Source organism: Platalea leucorodia (genome assembly GCF_965183815.1).
Source record: "Platalea leucorodia genome assembly, chromosome: 14".
Taxonomy (NCBI): Eukaryota; Metazoa; Chordata; class Aves; order Pelecaniformes; family Threskiornithidae; genus Platalea; species Platalea leucorodia.
The window spans coordinates 9,135,396-9,150,501 of NC_138836.1; the positions used below are offsets into that span (position 1 = coordinate 9,135,396).

Below are 15,106 nucleotides of genomic sequence, written 5' to 3' on the forward strand. Positions count from 1 at the left end.
GGTTTTCCTTTGCCTACAATATGACTTTGCAGGGATCACAGCAAAGAGTGACATTCTGGTGAACCCTGTGAGCTGGGAAATATTTTTTGTAATTACAAATGATTTGAAAAAGAAATCTCTCCATGAGAAGAAGAGAAAAACAGCCCCTGTTCTTAACATAGCTTAAGCTTCATATGAGGTAAACTGAGTGGCCGTTGCGACTGACTTTATTCTGCACAGAGAGTAGCTGGTCTAGTTGAGGTTCATGCTGCTTGTTTTTGTTTTTTTTTTTCCTTTGAAGAATGGACAACTGGTTTGGAGGGTTACAGCTTGAGCAGTCGAAGAAACATAGCACTTCGAAATGATTCTCAGTCATGCGGTGTGCTCTACTCCAAAGCTCCTACTTATTTCTGTGGGCAAACGTTAACATTCAGGCAAGTACCTTCTGCGTAGCTGTTATCTGGGGCATCTCCTGTGACCCAAGCTTCCTTCTCTGGTCCGATACATTTGAATTGAAGGTAAACCTGAGCCATGATGCATGTTTGAGTTTTCCATCAGCTCAGCCCCGGTCAAGGTAGCGTGTCTGTGTGAAGGTGGGACTTCCTTCTCTTTCCTTCTGCTTCCTGGCTCTTTAGGAAAACACCTGATGTTTCTGTAGGACCTGCATCTAGCTGAAACAGAGACGAGTGAGCTCCTGAGGGATGGTAAAATACAGCTCACGCCGAGCAAATCTGTGGAATGTTGAACCTCCTCAAGCTTTGTAGCGGCTGTTAGTGGCTGGTCAGAAGTCAGTGGAGGCTCACCATTGATTCTTTTTAGCCTTGGGTCAGTGGGTTTGTTCCTTCCCAGACTATGCACATGCTTCGATGACTTTGGATGTGAAAACATTGTATGTGCTGCTGGGACAGGTAAGGATGGCAGTCTGGCACGGACGCTTCAACATCTGAGATAATTAGTGGTGATCAGACTGCTGCTTGAAACTGGCATTAGAAACTCTTGAGCGGAGAAGGGATCTTGTGAAATTCAAGCTTTTCATTTGACACCGAATGTGATTAAAAACGTTGGCAGCTTTGCTGCCTGTAGTCCTGTCCCTGAGATGATGCTGTTTAACGGGGTATGAGGAGTGGCCTTGTGGATATGTCAGTTGTAATTACAGACCTTGGAGACTCTGAAGCTTTATTCCATCTTTCCCTGGTTAAATAAAACTACTTGCTGTACAGTAGGCAACCCCCAAAGGCAATTTAAGGGGATTGTTCATGATATTTTTGTAACTTATTCCATGGTGTTTCATTTCTCCCTTCCTATCAATGAATTATCTGAACTTTTGATGGTTCTAGTATGAGGATGTATTCAGTTGCACTGTCTGAGATGGGATAAAAAGATCTAAAGCTTTCATTTGAAATCTGTTGCTAGATTTAACAGCTCTTGGCTCAGAAATGCCTGTGAAATTAAAGGCAGAACTTTGAGGTTTCCCTTGGTTCTCTTTCAGACCAATGCCTTTTATCTTTTTTTATTGGTAACGCGTGAAAATCTTTTGCTTTACATTTTGGTAATGATGTGGATTCCTCTCCAAGAGGAGAGTGTTTCAGGATGGCAAAGCACTGACAAGCACATGTCCACAAGATCCATAATGACATGAATCTTAAGATTGAGGACAACCTCAAAAATCGGTCGTGTTCCTCTTCCAAGGTCCAAGAGTAGCTTCTTGTTTGAAAGTGTGTGAGATTTTCCTGAGCAGGGAGATGTATTACTTGGCGCTTGGCTTTCTCCATCTGTTGAAACAAAAGTGTATTCACAAGGGGATAAGTGGCTCGCAGAGCAAACCAAATAAGCAAGGTTCACGTTGCAGATGTTTGTGAAGCAGCTTTGTATTCTTCTTGTGTGTTCGGGACGCAGGCATACCTCATCAGTGAAAAGTGAAGCAGTGATAAACACAATGCTTTGTGTCTGCTTTTTAAAGATGCCTGCTTTAGTTACCCTCTGAGGTGAGGCATTTGGACAAGTTGTAGGAAAACACTGCTTTAAGTCAAGACTCCCCCTGTGTCTTTGCAGCCTTCAGGGAGCTGTCCTTAGGAAAGGGAACGTTTCTCCCAGCGACCTGCTCTGCAGCTGCTCTAAAGCTTTTGCTTGCAGTGGGGAGCCCCAGTCAGTCCGGCCAGGCTGGTGATTCGGGATCACCCAGCAGACGCCCTAGGAAGATCACGCTGACTTTGTCAGGAACCCACCACATCTCTGCTGACAGCTGTTAGAAAGGAAGAGCACGTGATCACCCACAGATTCACTTCTGTGTGCTCTGAGACAAATGGAAACTGGTGGTGGTTGAACTGGTTCAGTGTCTGTATGCTGCAGTGACAGAGGCGAGGTTTTGCTCTGCAGCACTGGAAGTGGTGAGAAGGGTTTCGAACAGCATCCCGCTGAGCGTTGCTCCTACCACGTATTCTGTGGGCTTTTTAAAATTTTAAGTCCTGGGGATCATAGAGGCTGGAGAATAACTTTGTTAATGCGATAGAAAAGATCAGCCTAGTAAAGCGAAGCTTAGGAGATCGTGCAGTGATGCTCTGTACTCGGACTCGTTATTAATTGCTGAAAAATCAAAACGTAGTAAGGAAAGGAATGGTGATCTATACCAGGTCTTGGTCCTCTTCCCTATGCACGCGAGAGGAGGAAAGCCACTGCAGAATTACAGGTTGGCCGTTGTCTTGGGCCCTCGGGTTGTGCTTCCTCCTTACGGGGTAAGGAAGGTCTGGCTCTTTCCTGCGTTGCGTTAGCACGCAGCCCAGCCTCCTCGGAGAAAGGGCAGCGCTGTAGGGAGGGTTGCCTGATGCTGGAAGGCCTGGGTGTGATGAGTACAGAAGAGCATGATGAAAAAAGGTGGCCTCAGCCTGGATTCGGTGTGGGTGCCACTGAGAGGGCCGAACCTGAACCGTTCGGCTGGTCCTAGACTGACTCCTGTGTAGGCGCCCCGGCTGGGGGTGCACCACCGCTCCGCCCGCAGAGTATTCGCTGTCCTGTGGATGTTTTTTTCTTCCTACTGCTGCTGGTCCAGGTTACCTTGACAGTGCTCTGCAAAAAAGGGTCTAGATAAATGAGCAAGTAAGTGTGGATACAGATGGACATGATAGAATTCCTACTTTTTAATGGGTTTATAATTATGCATTTTTGGTCATTCTTATGACTGTACAAACGCTTATTTCCAACGCAAAACTCAAGTAAAAGGCCTCCTTAACTGGGGATGGAATGAATTAATGTTACCTAAGCACAAAGGGTTTACCTCTCAATTTTACAGATAAAAGCTGTTGATAAAGCTTCACCAGTAACTCAGGCAGAGTTTGCAGTCTAGAATAGAGTACCAAAATGAATTTAAAATCTCATGTAAAGTTGTTCTGGGAAAACATTGTGGATTGCTTCCACATTAAAAGCTTCTTGGATATTTAAGTTGGGGTTTGTTTGTTGTTGGTTTTTTTTTTTTTCTTTTTTTCTTTTTTTTTTCCTCACTTTGCTTTACAGTACAAGACTTTTGCTATCTTAGTGATGTTCCCAGGGGACTGAGAAACCTAATGGAGTGCAAAAGTAAAACATGGTTCCAATTTTATCGTCCCTGTTTGTCTTGAAAGCGTTAACCCATTGTGTGCCAGTCTACTGCCCAGTTTTATTTCCAGTTCTTAAAAGCTTCTACTGAAGTTTTTCTGTTGTTTGGCAACAACCAAATATCATCAGTGCTGCTCTTTGTCTCAAGCTGTAATGAAAATAACTGCTGTTTTACTTTCCAGAAAACACCATCTGAGTTTCCTGAGTCACTCAGACTCTAAAGTATGATTTAGCACCTTTGAGAGACAGCGGTACAAGAGAAAGGACTCAGATACAGAAGAGCCCTTCAGTGTACGAACGGCAGCCTCGCTCAGCTGCCAGGGCCCAAAGGGAACTGCATCCCAGGGCCTTTGCACAACTCGTTTGCTTTTTTGTCGGAGATTCTTTCCCAGGACCAAAATCCTAAATGCAGCTGAGCAGAAGGCAGACTCGTAAATGCTCCTCTAGGCATTGTTTTTAATATCCATTTGCACCAAGCTGATTTATTAAAAAAAACAAACGAAACAAAAAACCCACACGCACCCTCAAACCCAACAACCCACCACCACCAAAACACATCAGCCTTCCGCCCCCACCCCTTTACAGCAGAATATAGCAGGGCTCAGAAAATCCCTGGTTTAGTCACGCTTATTAAAAACTTGCTGAAAGTACAGCTGTCTTGCCGTAATACCTCACACTGACGGGTAATCTGATATAGATGATTGTAGTTTTGCACATTTTGATTGTTTTCAGGCAACTGGAAATAATTTCAAAAGATTCTAAGCTGTGATAGTGAAGAATTTTATTAAATTGCAATGAAAGTTTGCAGGAAGCAGATTTATTTTTTGTACAGATTAATAGTTATGAGCATTGGTCAGTGGAGCTGTTGGGAGAGCTGGTAGGACTTTTGGTCCTTCAACAGCAATCTCCCCAAAAGGTTGGCTGAATTTGTTGAAAGCCCTGAGCGCAGTACGGAGGGCCGGTATGGCAGGCTATTGCTGTCTGGATTTCATTCTGTGTGTTGATTGAAAGCTGCAGGGTTTGACTTAACCTTTTGCTTGGTAGAATTGAAACCGTGGGACAGCCAGACAGACGAGACAGCCTAGGAGTGTGTGTGGAGCAGCAGAACGGCTATGATTCTTTGCAGCGGGATAAAGCTGTGTGCATTAGCACAAATGGTGAGTCTTAATCACGTCATTGAAGAATGTGATTTATTTCCCCCCCCACCCCCATAGCCAGGTTCTTTATATCCCTGGATCGCATATGAGCAACTTCATCCACCTTTCATGTACTACACACTGCTTGTGCAGTTAAAATCTTTGGTAAGATCACGGATCTCCTTTTCCCGTTTGCAGTAATTGCAGCCTGTTTGATGGGACAAAAAGGAACGTGGCAGGGTTGCTTTCCATTTCTATTTGCCTGCAAAAAAATATAGGGAGACATAGTATTGCATGTTAGCATGTACAGAAAGTGAGAAACGACGTTTGATATCTTGACTGTTTCAGGGGCGGTATTTGTAAATGGAAAAGAGATGACAAACCAACTGCCTGCTGTTACGTCTGGATCGACTGTGACGTTTGACATGGAAGTTGTGCAGTTAGGGCCTTCCAGCAACGAGGGAGGGAACTTCAAGCTTAGAGTAACCATCAGCTCTAACAACAGAGAAGTGGTCTTTGACTGGGTACTTGATCAATGCTGTGTCTCTTTGTATTTTGGATGTTCATTTTCATACCCAGGCTGGAAAGTTTTGGTGTTTTAGAAGCGAGTGAAGGGATTTTTGCTCTTGCTATAAAGTGTAATGTTAAAACCTGGGTTTCCAGCTGTTTGACATCAACCATCTGTTAACAAAAACCTGTCTTTATACTACTTGAACTCCACTATATTGTACTTCCTACTGGATTAATTTCAGAAGGTAATTGTGAACCATTGGATTTGTTACTCTGGAAAAAGTTAGAAACAGGCATTTGCGTAGGCAAATTAATGTAAGCAGTCCAGAAGACCTTTCCCTTTTTTACTCCAGACTTGATTTTTGTCAGTATTTCATTGTACTCTAGTCTCAGGGTACGTGTGTTGTGCGGAATTAACTTTGCTTCATGCTGCTGTTCTGTGAAATAAGCCTGTAAACGTTCAGGGGGGTGGAGGGGTAGTAATGGACCAAAGTTTTATTTATACCACTCAAAAAGAGCAAAGTATTTAGAGCAGTGATGTCCTGCTATGCTTCCTTGTACACAATGCTGCCTTAATAGTATGAACAGATAGTGGGTTCTGCACGCAACAGCAACTTCTTCCATGCACGGTACTGTTCATTCCTCCGGAGCAAGGATGTCTGAGCCATAACGCCTGTTTAAATATGTAGCCAGTCTGTTCATGTCTCACTTAAGTGCCTTATTTCCAGGTATTTCTTGAACTGTTTTTGTGTTGTCACTTGGAATATATTTTCTAGAGTAGTTGCATGGTGACGCTTTCATCAACTTAATGCGGATGCTTGCCTCAAACTACACCAATACCTAGAGCAGGACAGTTATCCTTACCTGCTCTGAATGTCTGCCCTAGTTAGAACTTACTGTGTAGTCTATGTCAGAGCAAGTCTTAGCGATTTAGTACTTAGGCATGACATGCAGATGGCAGCCACGATTCCTCACAGGGCCCTTCTAAGACTTAGAGACAACCTTCTTTCTGTTGTCCAACAACAGAGACACGGGAAGTGCTGTTCTGATGTGCAGGATTCCTGGAAGTCCCAGATGGCTACCTGGGAACACCTTGCATTCACGTGCAATAGCGCAGGTTTATGGTCCAAGTGCTGGGGACGGACTAGGCCACGCGAGCAAGCTGGGACTGCTGCTGGAGATCCACCTTGGGAGATAAGGGAGGTGGGCTTTGGGTATGGGCTTAAGGCAGCCCCCCTTGGCCCAGATTTAACCTGTGGCAGTCAAAGTGGAGCAGATGGTGGTAATTTAGCTCTCCAAGAAATTATTGTGAATTAATTGACCTTGAATTCAGAACATAAAGTTACCACTATTTCCCCTAAGGAGCAACTAAGATTTAGAATGAGCTTATCAGAGAGAGCCCATTCCTGGTCAAAAGATTGCAGTACTACTGGATTTAAAGAATATTTTCAAGTAATGCTCACGGAGGGCCTTAAAAGGGACCTTCTTACCTCAAGTTCAATTAAAATTAAATATATTTTAGTATGCTAGAATAGCAGTATTTTTATAAAACCTAGACAATCATTCTGCCCTTTTTCCTTCAGTGTCAACATGCTACATTAGCCCTCTATGCTAGCATAAAAAGCTTAATGTACGTTGGATTAATATCCCCCGTACTCACATTGTCAGTACAAAAAGATCAGTCACCTGCCTGCATTTTTTTCCCCAAGCATCTGTAGCAGGGGTACATGAATTTCAGAGGAGGAGAATGGCAGTTGATATTTATACCATTTACAAGGGAAAAAAAAAAAAAGTATATTCAGATGGATGCAAAGACCTTGCACGTGGTAGAGTTAGGTTGGAAATTACTGTAAGACGTGAAGTGAGAAAGACTGGACACCTGCAGGTAAGATAATCCAGTGTTAGCAACAAAAAGCGTGCAGGATTCTGTTTTTCAAGCTTAACTATTTCACTGTTAGGGAGGAAGAGAATACTAGCTTATCCTGTACTTTCAGTGTTCCTTTGAATTATCCTGTGAAGAGTATTTTCAGTACTTTTTAAATATGGTTCTTTTCCTGTAGCCAAGATGGTTCAGTAAAAGCTCAGACAGCATCAGTCCTGGTGCGAGGGTCAGGCTGGTGCTCCAGCTAACAGCTGACTTCAGTCTTGCTCCCCTCAGTAGTGCTGGTCGTTTCACTTCCACACTTCAGGTGTCAGGTACTAGCTGTAACTTAGTACTTTTACCATATGGGAACTAAAATTGTGAATATCTACACTTCCGAGGTACCAATAGGTCAAGTACCTTTTCATTGCTTTTGGAGGGGCTAGTCAGACTATCGATTTTGCAGGATATTTACTTGCATATTAGAAAATAAACCTTAAGCCTTGAGTTCAGGTACTTCCAGAGATGGCAATGCCGTGTCAGTTTGTTCAGGAGATGCATACAAAGCAGCTGAAGATGACTGCGAAGGGCTGCAGGAGGCCCCTACTGCTCCCCGTGAGAGCTCAGGATGGCAATAGAAGAAATAGTTTTTTCTGACTTCAGTCTTTAGCTGTATGTTGAACAAGGGCAGCTTGCCAGTTTTTGGTGGTGGTTTTTTGTTGTGGTTTGTTTTTTGTGTTTTTGGTTTTTTGTTAACTTAGCCTAAGCCTAGCTGTCCAAATTGCAAATTAGGTACTGTTCAGCCACCTCTTAGAGCTGCACCTTTTAAACCTGGGAGGGGTGAAGTCTCAGGGCAAGAGACCTGAGTAATAAAGCAGCAAAGCATGCAAAGAATCAGAAGAGGCTTGAATTCAAAAGGCTGAAATTCTGTTCTTGCACAGTGGAGTTCAGCTAGATGGAGGACTTGACGCTTCCTTTACAATTTTTCACCTTTAGCTATTGGAGCCTTGCAAGCAAGAGTGTTAACTGCTTATGAAATCCAATCCTGAAAAGTTGTTTTCTTAAGCTAGTACATTCACTTACCTCAACTTAAGACTTATGTGTCAAGTGACGTTTGAATTTTTTTAAATAAAGTTTTATCCCTCAACTGTGTATGGTCTAGTAAATTATTTGTTGGGGCATAAAGCTCCCCATCACTGCATTCTTCTAACAAGAACATAAAAATGTATTCTGTAGCACTGCAGGCATCTCTAAGAGCTTCTCCCTTTTTTTTATTATTTTCATCTTCTGTCCCTCAGAAGTCCCAATCCATTTTTCTTCAGTTTCTCACACTTGGGCACTTACTTTTATTTCCTGCTGAAGTTCAGATCTTAACTGGTATCTCTTGCAGAATTTTCCTTCTTTTTTTTAAAAATTAGTTACAGCATCTGTAAACAGCTTTCCTCAATATTCCATCACAGCTAATTTGTCTCCATTTTACTGTTCCCAGCTCCTTACAGTTGCATGAAGTGGTGCAACTCTTCCACACAGTAGTTTTTGGCCACCATTACTGAGCAAGAAGCAGAGGTATTTAATCCCTTTCAAATGAAGTCTATGTTGAACTAACACCCAGCTTTACTTTATTCCCTTAGTTCTGCTTTACCTGCAGCCTGTTCTGTTTCCTTGGTCTCTTTTAAAGGAAAAAACTTGTGAAACCAGAAAATAAGGTAGCTAACATGGTAGCTTTCTCTCATAAATACACCATTCGTATGAAGAACCTTCTTCAGGGCAAGATGCCGAGTACATCTCCTGAAGAGTGCCTCTTCAGTCTCAAATCAAGCAACTTAAGAACAGCAGATACCAATCACAGAAGGCAGACTTACCTGCTTCATTCAAAGCTCGTTTTCTCGGTTGTGAAACCACGCAGTATCAGATCTATAACCAGGATCTGGTCCAACAGGAACACCTTCATTCGGGCACTGGTTGATGACGGCACCAAACTGTTCTGTGAATTAAGAAATACTTAACTTTGAACAATATTGTCAAAATTGTCCTCACAGAATGGCCCCTGCATTTTCAAAGGTAAAATCGAATTGCTGGTTTGGGGTGAGCTGTATGATTTGGGGGTTTTGTTGTGGTGATTAGTGAAGTAATCACAACAGTTCAAATTATTTGCAACTGCTTCATTCCAGGCAGTGAATCTTTACCCCGCCCCCCAAAAATTCAAGCACTACATCCAAGACACAGTCAAAGCAACGTACACTTAAGGTTAACAACTTAAATGCATCTAACAATTTTGCATATAGTATTTAATGCACTGAATTAAATATTCACGTCATATGATAGGTTCCAACTTGAGGTTCACCAAATACAAAACATCATAAAAATCTGCCATAAACATACTAAAAGCTAGATTAGAAGAACCTTGCCACTTTTAGAGACAAAAGCATACCAGACAACTGCAGTCTGAAGTCAAGTTTACAGAATCTAGCTGTCACATCCTGTATTTCAGTATCCGAATTATTTTTAACATGGAAAAAGGTTTTCAGTGTCTGCTATTCAGCAGTCACCATTCGGCCAAGCAGTGCAATTCCTTACTCATTTTGTTCTGTAGTACCTGGAGTATCCATCCTCTACAGTTCCAGAGAAGCACTATTTTAAACTGATAGCCATTTAAACTTTGCTTCAAATAAACTAAGTATCTTGTAAAATCTGTTTGAAACATTAAGCACTTGCATGTAAAAAAACTCACAAGTCTTGTTTTTATAACTGACACATCACGAGTGGTATGTTTCATTTTCAGTTATATAAATTACAGTTCTAAACAGTAATACACAACTTACAGATATCTCTCAAGTATTCCGTTCTACCCCCTAGAAAGAATGAAAGTTTTTATAATCTAGCTAAAAACCTGGTCATTTATGGAGACACCTTAAATAGAACAAAAAGACTGGACAGAAACTTAGCTACCTTTGTAACAGCCTGGCAAAGGAAGAACGCGTATCCGAATTCTACACCACGTGCAGAAGAGAAAGTTTGTACGGGTACCGCCTGGGGCCTTCTGCATGCAGACAAAATCACCGGACAACCATCGTGGCAGATTTTGTATTACTGAACTTTATGTACAAAAGCTGATTTCAAATAAAACATTTTAATGTAAAAACAATGGTTCATTTAAACAACTGAATTGTTTTTTTGTTTTTGGTTGGGGTTTTGTTTTGTTTTTACATCTACTGTACCATTCAAATTCTTTTTAACCGGCTTACATGTTATCTCCAAAATCTATTAAAGGTACAAATAGAAAAGGCATCTTTATAAATAGAAAACAAAGGGATTTTTTCAGCTTTTATTATAAATTGACATGACATACAAAGTTTACTGGACAGAAGTAATTTCATTACTATTTTTGGGGGGATCACCAACTTTTTGTGCAAACAATGCTAGCCTTCTTTTAAGCATTAAGAGCATAACTGCTTAAGAAATGACATAAGCAATAATTCTAGAACTACATCTCCCCTAAAATAATCTATTTTTTTACATATGTGCACAGCTTTAGCAAATTAAAGCCAGAGAGAAATGCTTGATGTACTATCCAGAGGCATAATTAGAGTTTGCTAAAACTCAGAGAGCTGGCAAATTCAAGAAGTTTGTAATGAAAGCTGCAGTTTCCCTCTTTCCTATTTTGTACACAAAATCAGTGACTAAGAACTTAATACTGGATGACAAATCACATCCACACCATTAGTTAAATAGTCTCACAGTTAAACACATCTTAAGGACCATCAAAATCAGTATTTACATTTTATAAATTTCTGAAGACACCATTAGAAAGCTTATATACCCCTTAAACAAATAGGGAACTGCATCTCATGGTGATGGAATGAAATAAAAAATTAAAAATACCTGTATTTACAGCAGCATTGTTCCTTTATAAATAAAGAATATGAAAAATGCAATATTTTAAGGATAATAAAAAATTGAGGTGATGTCACTCAACCACAGTGCTTGCTGGAATAAACCCTTCGGTGCTGATACTGTACCAGTAGTGAAACCACTTTCCATTGGAAAAAATCTGTAAACGTATGCATAAAATGTGTTAACAGCAGTGCAAAACTGCTCAAATATAGTTTAGTCAGCATCTTAGTATCTGTATTGAATACAATACATCACAGAATACTTGCATAAGAAGTGCAACACATTTTCTGGTCCAATTTTACAGTGCATTTTTCCCTCAAGAGTGGCATCTCGAAAGCCAAAGCTAAACCTATGGCCTGGACTTGCAGTCTGTACTCAGGCAAAACAGCAGGCATAAACTTCAAAAGAAGTTAATCGACGTAATGCCTACATACTGACTATAGACTCTCGGCTTTAGCATGGCACACTATGATGCAGAACCCCAGTAAAAAGGGTTTACATCAAATAGTTTGTGTAGCTGTGTAAATGTGTAATAAAAATATAAAGGAGCTAATGTTCAAGTTTAAAATGGTACACTGGGTGATCAATACATCAGAATTATCCACGAAAACCAAACTGCTGGTAACCTCAAAAAGCCAAGGTGGTACTTGACTGTGTCTGTAACATGAAAAGCCAAGATCTTTCCAAACAGGCACAAGACAAAGGAAGTGCTAAGTTTGCCAACTTTGATAATTTTCGTGTAAAAAAAATTAATTGTAATTTATGATCAATTGATAAATGATTTCAAATACAAGGATCAAGGTTAAACTTTAAATAGTGAGACGTTATTTTCACAAAAAGCTAACTGGAGAATTTCTAAATAAGAAAAGCAGAAACTGTATCCCAATCCCCTTTCCCCAATGTTTCACAACTTCATGGTAGGAAAAACAGCCAGATACAGATGCAAAAATCTTAATATAAAACGGTTTTACATATACTTAAATTATGTAAATTCCATAAAGTTCTTAAAGACACTAATTACTAAAATTACAAAAAGATTTTCATATTGCTCTTCATGCTCAAACTCTTAGAATATTGTCATTACATCACCAAAACCAATATACATGTAGTACTTGCATAATTAAATGAATAGAAACCCTGTTAAAACAATATCCTTGTTGAAATCATTTATTTCCATCCAGCAGTGCCTGTTTGGAATCTCTGTATTTTTGTGTGTAATTCTTTATAGAGCTCATGCACCCTAGAATGTCACTTCAATGCTTGTCCGTTGAATGGCATTTGACTTTTGACTTCAGAGCTTTTGTTTCTTGCTCTGTTTTGTGACACCTGAGATGCTATCCATTTCTGAAATTCTCTCTCTCATATTATTTTCACTATATCCATTTGTTGTCCCACTTTGTTCCTCAGAAGATTCCTCATCCGTTGGGGAGGCTGATTCTCCTTTCTCTAACTTCTGCTGCATCTCTCGGAGCCTGGCAACAGCTTTGTCTATTGACATTATACTGATGAGGTTAAAGTCATGCATGCTGACCAGATGTAGCATAAAGTTTCGACACAAGTTCTTCTTAATTATTTTTTGTCCGTAATTTTCAACAAACAGCATACAGGCATGATTCATTTGATTGTCAGCAATAAACCTGTCAAATTAGAAAGCCATCATTACAGAGGTAGAGCATTTTCAAAAAAATAAGATACCCTACAACATGGTTTATTAATGTAACTGCATAGACCATCTATTACATAGTCTCAACATCTGCAATGGTTTTTCTTTTCAAAGCCTTAGGGCTACTGAGCACAAGAATATTTTTTTAAAAACTTCAACAGTCAAAAGCTTGTTAGCAAATTATCCTTTAATCATCCCTTCCTAAACAACTGAGGTAACTGAATTTTAAGTGCTTAGTGAGTTGCAATGCAAAATGGTCAACGAAATCTACACCATGATGTATTTGTATCAAAACTAAGTTTATAGTAACATACCCGTGCTTCATAACATGAAGATTCCATAATTTCATCACTTCTTTCTCTCCTTCGTTAACGTCAGAAAATTCTTCAATTTGCTGGAGAGATAAAGGATTGGGAGAAAGGACAGGAGAACAAACACACACACATCAGAACTGCATGCCTGCTGACAAGTAGTGAAAGCACACCTAAAATTCAACTTATGCCACCTATACATCTGTCCTGGTTTCAGCTGGGATAGAGTTCATTTTCTTCTTAGTAACTGGTATAGTGCTGTGTTTCGGATTTAGGATGAGAATAATGTTGATAACACGCTGATGTTTTGGTTCTTGCTGAGTAGAGTTTACACTAGGCAAGGACTTTTCAGCTTCCCATGCTCTGCCCAGTGCACAAGAGGCTGGGAGGGGGCACAGCCAGGACAGCTGACCCCAACTGGCCCAAGGGCTACTCCGTACCGTATGGCGTCATGCTCAGCATATAAAGCTGGGGAAGAAGAAGGAAGGGGGGGACATTCGGAGTGACAGCGTTTGTCTTCCCAAGTAACCGTTACGTGTGATGGAGCCCTGCTTTCCTGGAGGTGGCTGAGCACCTGCCTGCTGATGGGAAGGAGGGAATGAATTCCTTGTTTTGCTTCACTTGTGCACGCGGCTTTTGCTTTCCCTATTGAACTGTCTGTATCTCAACCCATGAATTTTCTCACTTTTACCCTCCCGATTCTCTCTCCCATCCCACTGGGAGGTGGAGAGTGAGCGAGCGGCTGGGTGGGGCTTAGTCGCTGGCTGGGGTTAAACCACAACATCACAGAAATAACTACTGCTGAAAATTCAGGCACTGCGGTCAAAAAGGTCAGAAAAAAGTCATATCACATGGAGACCTGTGATGATAAATTACTTCCATATTATGTACACATACCACTGTGTACTCCCTGTGATACCAAGCATCTCCCCTTTGAAGGAGAAAACCAGTCACAAACAATGAAAAATTGTTCAGACCCATGTGGACTGAGCTAGCTTTGCAACTGAAGACATACTTGAAAATATAAACTTTGATTCCATGAATTTCTATCATTAGTGTCTCAGCATCACAAAATTTTCTACTTAGTCTTAAAGTAAATGCATTGTTTTCACAATGCCCTGTTTATTCCCTACAACAACTGCAGACCATCTTTTAAAAACCACAATCCATTTAAAATAATTTTGTATAAATGGAATAATTACAGTAATGGTTTTCTCCCGTAGCCATTCAGGGTCCTTTTCATCCTCACTGTCTACTTCCATTTCTTGTGGACGGAGAGGTAAACATGTGTCACTGTGGAAATATAGCCGATTGTGCCCGCTGCTGTATGTTCGCTGCTGTTCTACTTCTCCATCTTCAGATTCAAGAAATTCCGACATACTTGCTTTCGTACGCTTTGGCCTAGCAGAAGAAAAAAAAAAAAGTAACTGCTTTCAACAAATACAAATTATTCTTTTAAGGTCTAGCTTGCAAAAATGTTGGGGGGGGAGGGCGGGGAGAATCACCAGCAGTGAAATAAAACCTACTAAAAACCCAACACCCCGTTCCAACCCACGCTCCACCTTTTGGGGAAGAAAAGTTTTAGGATAAGGCAGCTAAAAAAAGCTACATCATTATGAATAGATACCTCAACTGGAAAGATGTAAAATCACAGGTGAAGTTATCATCCTTCAATAACATGGTATTTAGTCATAAACGGCTGCACTTTAATGATAGTGAAATCTAACACTGTTTATGTGCACCTGCAGATTTACAAATCCCCAGGTTTCACAAATCCGGTCCATATGCTATATCACACAAATACAGACAGACACTGTTTTCCATCTCCCTACCTGCAAACCAGTATGTGTGTGATAGGAGTTCTTTTGACCGGTCCATTGCGGCTGAAGGCAAACCCAGGCTGACGATGGATATCCTGGGGATTTCCTGCATAGGAGCCATCATAGCACTCATTGATAGATACATCTATCCTAGCACCTTTTGGATGATACTGAAACAGACAATTGCAAATACACTTAGCAAACAGTAATGACAATACATCAGGAGGTTTAAACAAGTAACCTTTTCAATTCTGATTACCTTAAATATCACTCTGTCAATAACCTGACATAGCTCTAGTTTCCTTTTACAACACCCAACTAATTTTTAACCTCTAGAAACAAAT

The 15,106-nt window shown here is 40.7% G+C and overlaps 2 protein-coding genes across 2 annotated transcripts in view; one reads left to right on the top strand and one right to left on the bottom strand.

The window, feature by feature from the left end:
• CRLF3 (cytokine receptor like factor 3) overlaps positions 1–8,235 on the top strand; it is a 15,994-nt gene extending 7,759 nt beyond the window's left edge. The window contains exons 6-8 of the mRNA XM_082326807.1: positions 281–413; positions 4,612–4,724; positions 5,052–8,235. Of these exons, the coding sequence (XP_082182933.1) occupies positions 281–413; positions 4,612–4,724; positions 5,052–5,305 (500 nt within the window). The 3' untranslated portion in view covers positions 5,306–8,235. The remainder of the gene's footprint in view (positions 1–280; positions 414–4,611; positions 4,725–5,051) is intronic.
• A 1,951-nt stretch (positions 8,236–10,186) lies between these two features.
• The window catches only part of SUZ12 (SUZ12 polycomb repressive complex 2 subunit), a gene marked incomplete at its 5' end in the record, with an annotated part of 35,307 nt that continues 30,387 nt past the window's right edge, over positions 10,187–15,106 (bottom strand). Inside the window, 4 exons of the mRNA XM_082326690.1 lie at positions 10,187–12,605; positions 12,946–13,025; positions 14,145–14,343; positions 14,775–14,932. Coding sequence (XP_082182816.1) covers positions 12,260–12,605; positions 12,946–13,025; positions 14,145–14,343; positions 14,775–14,932 — 783 coding nt within the window. The 3' untranslated portion in view covers positions 10,187–12,259. The remainder of the gene's footprint in view (positions 12,606–12,945; positions 13,026–14,144; positions 14,344–14,774; positions 14,933–15,106) is intronic.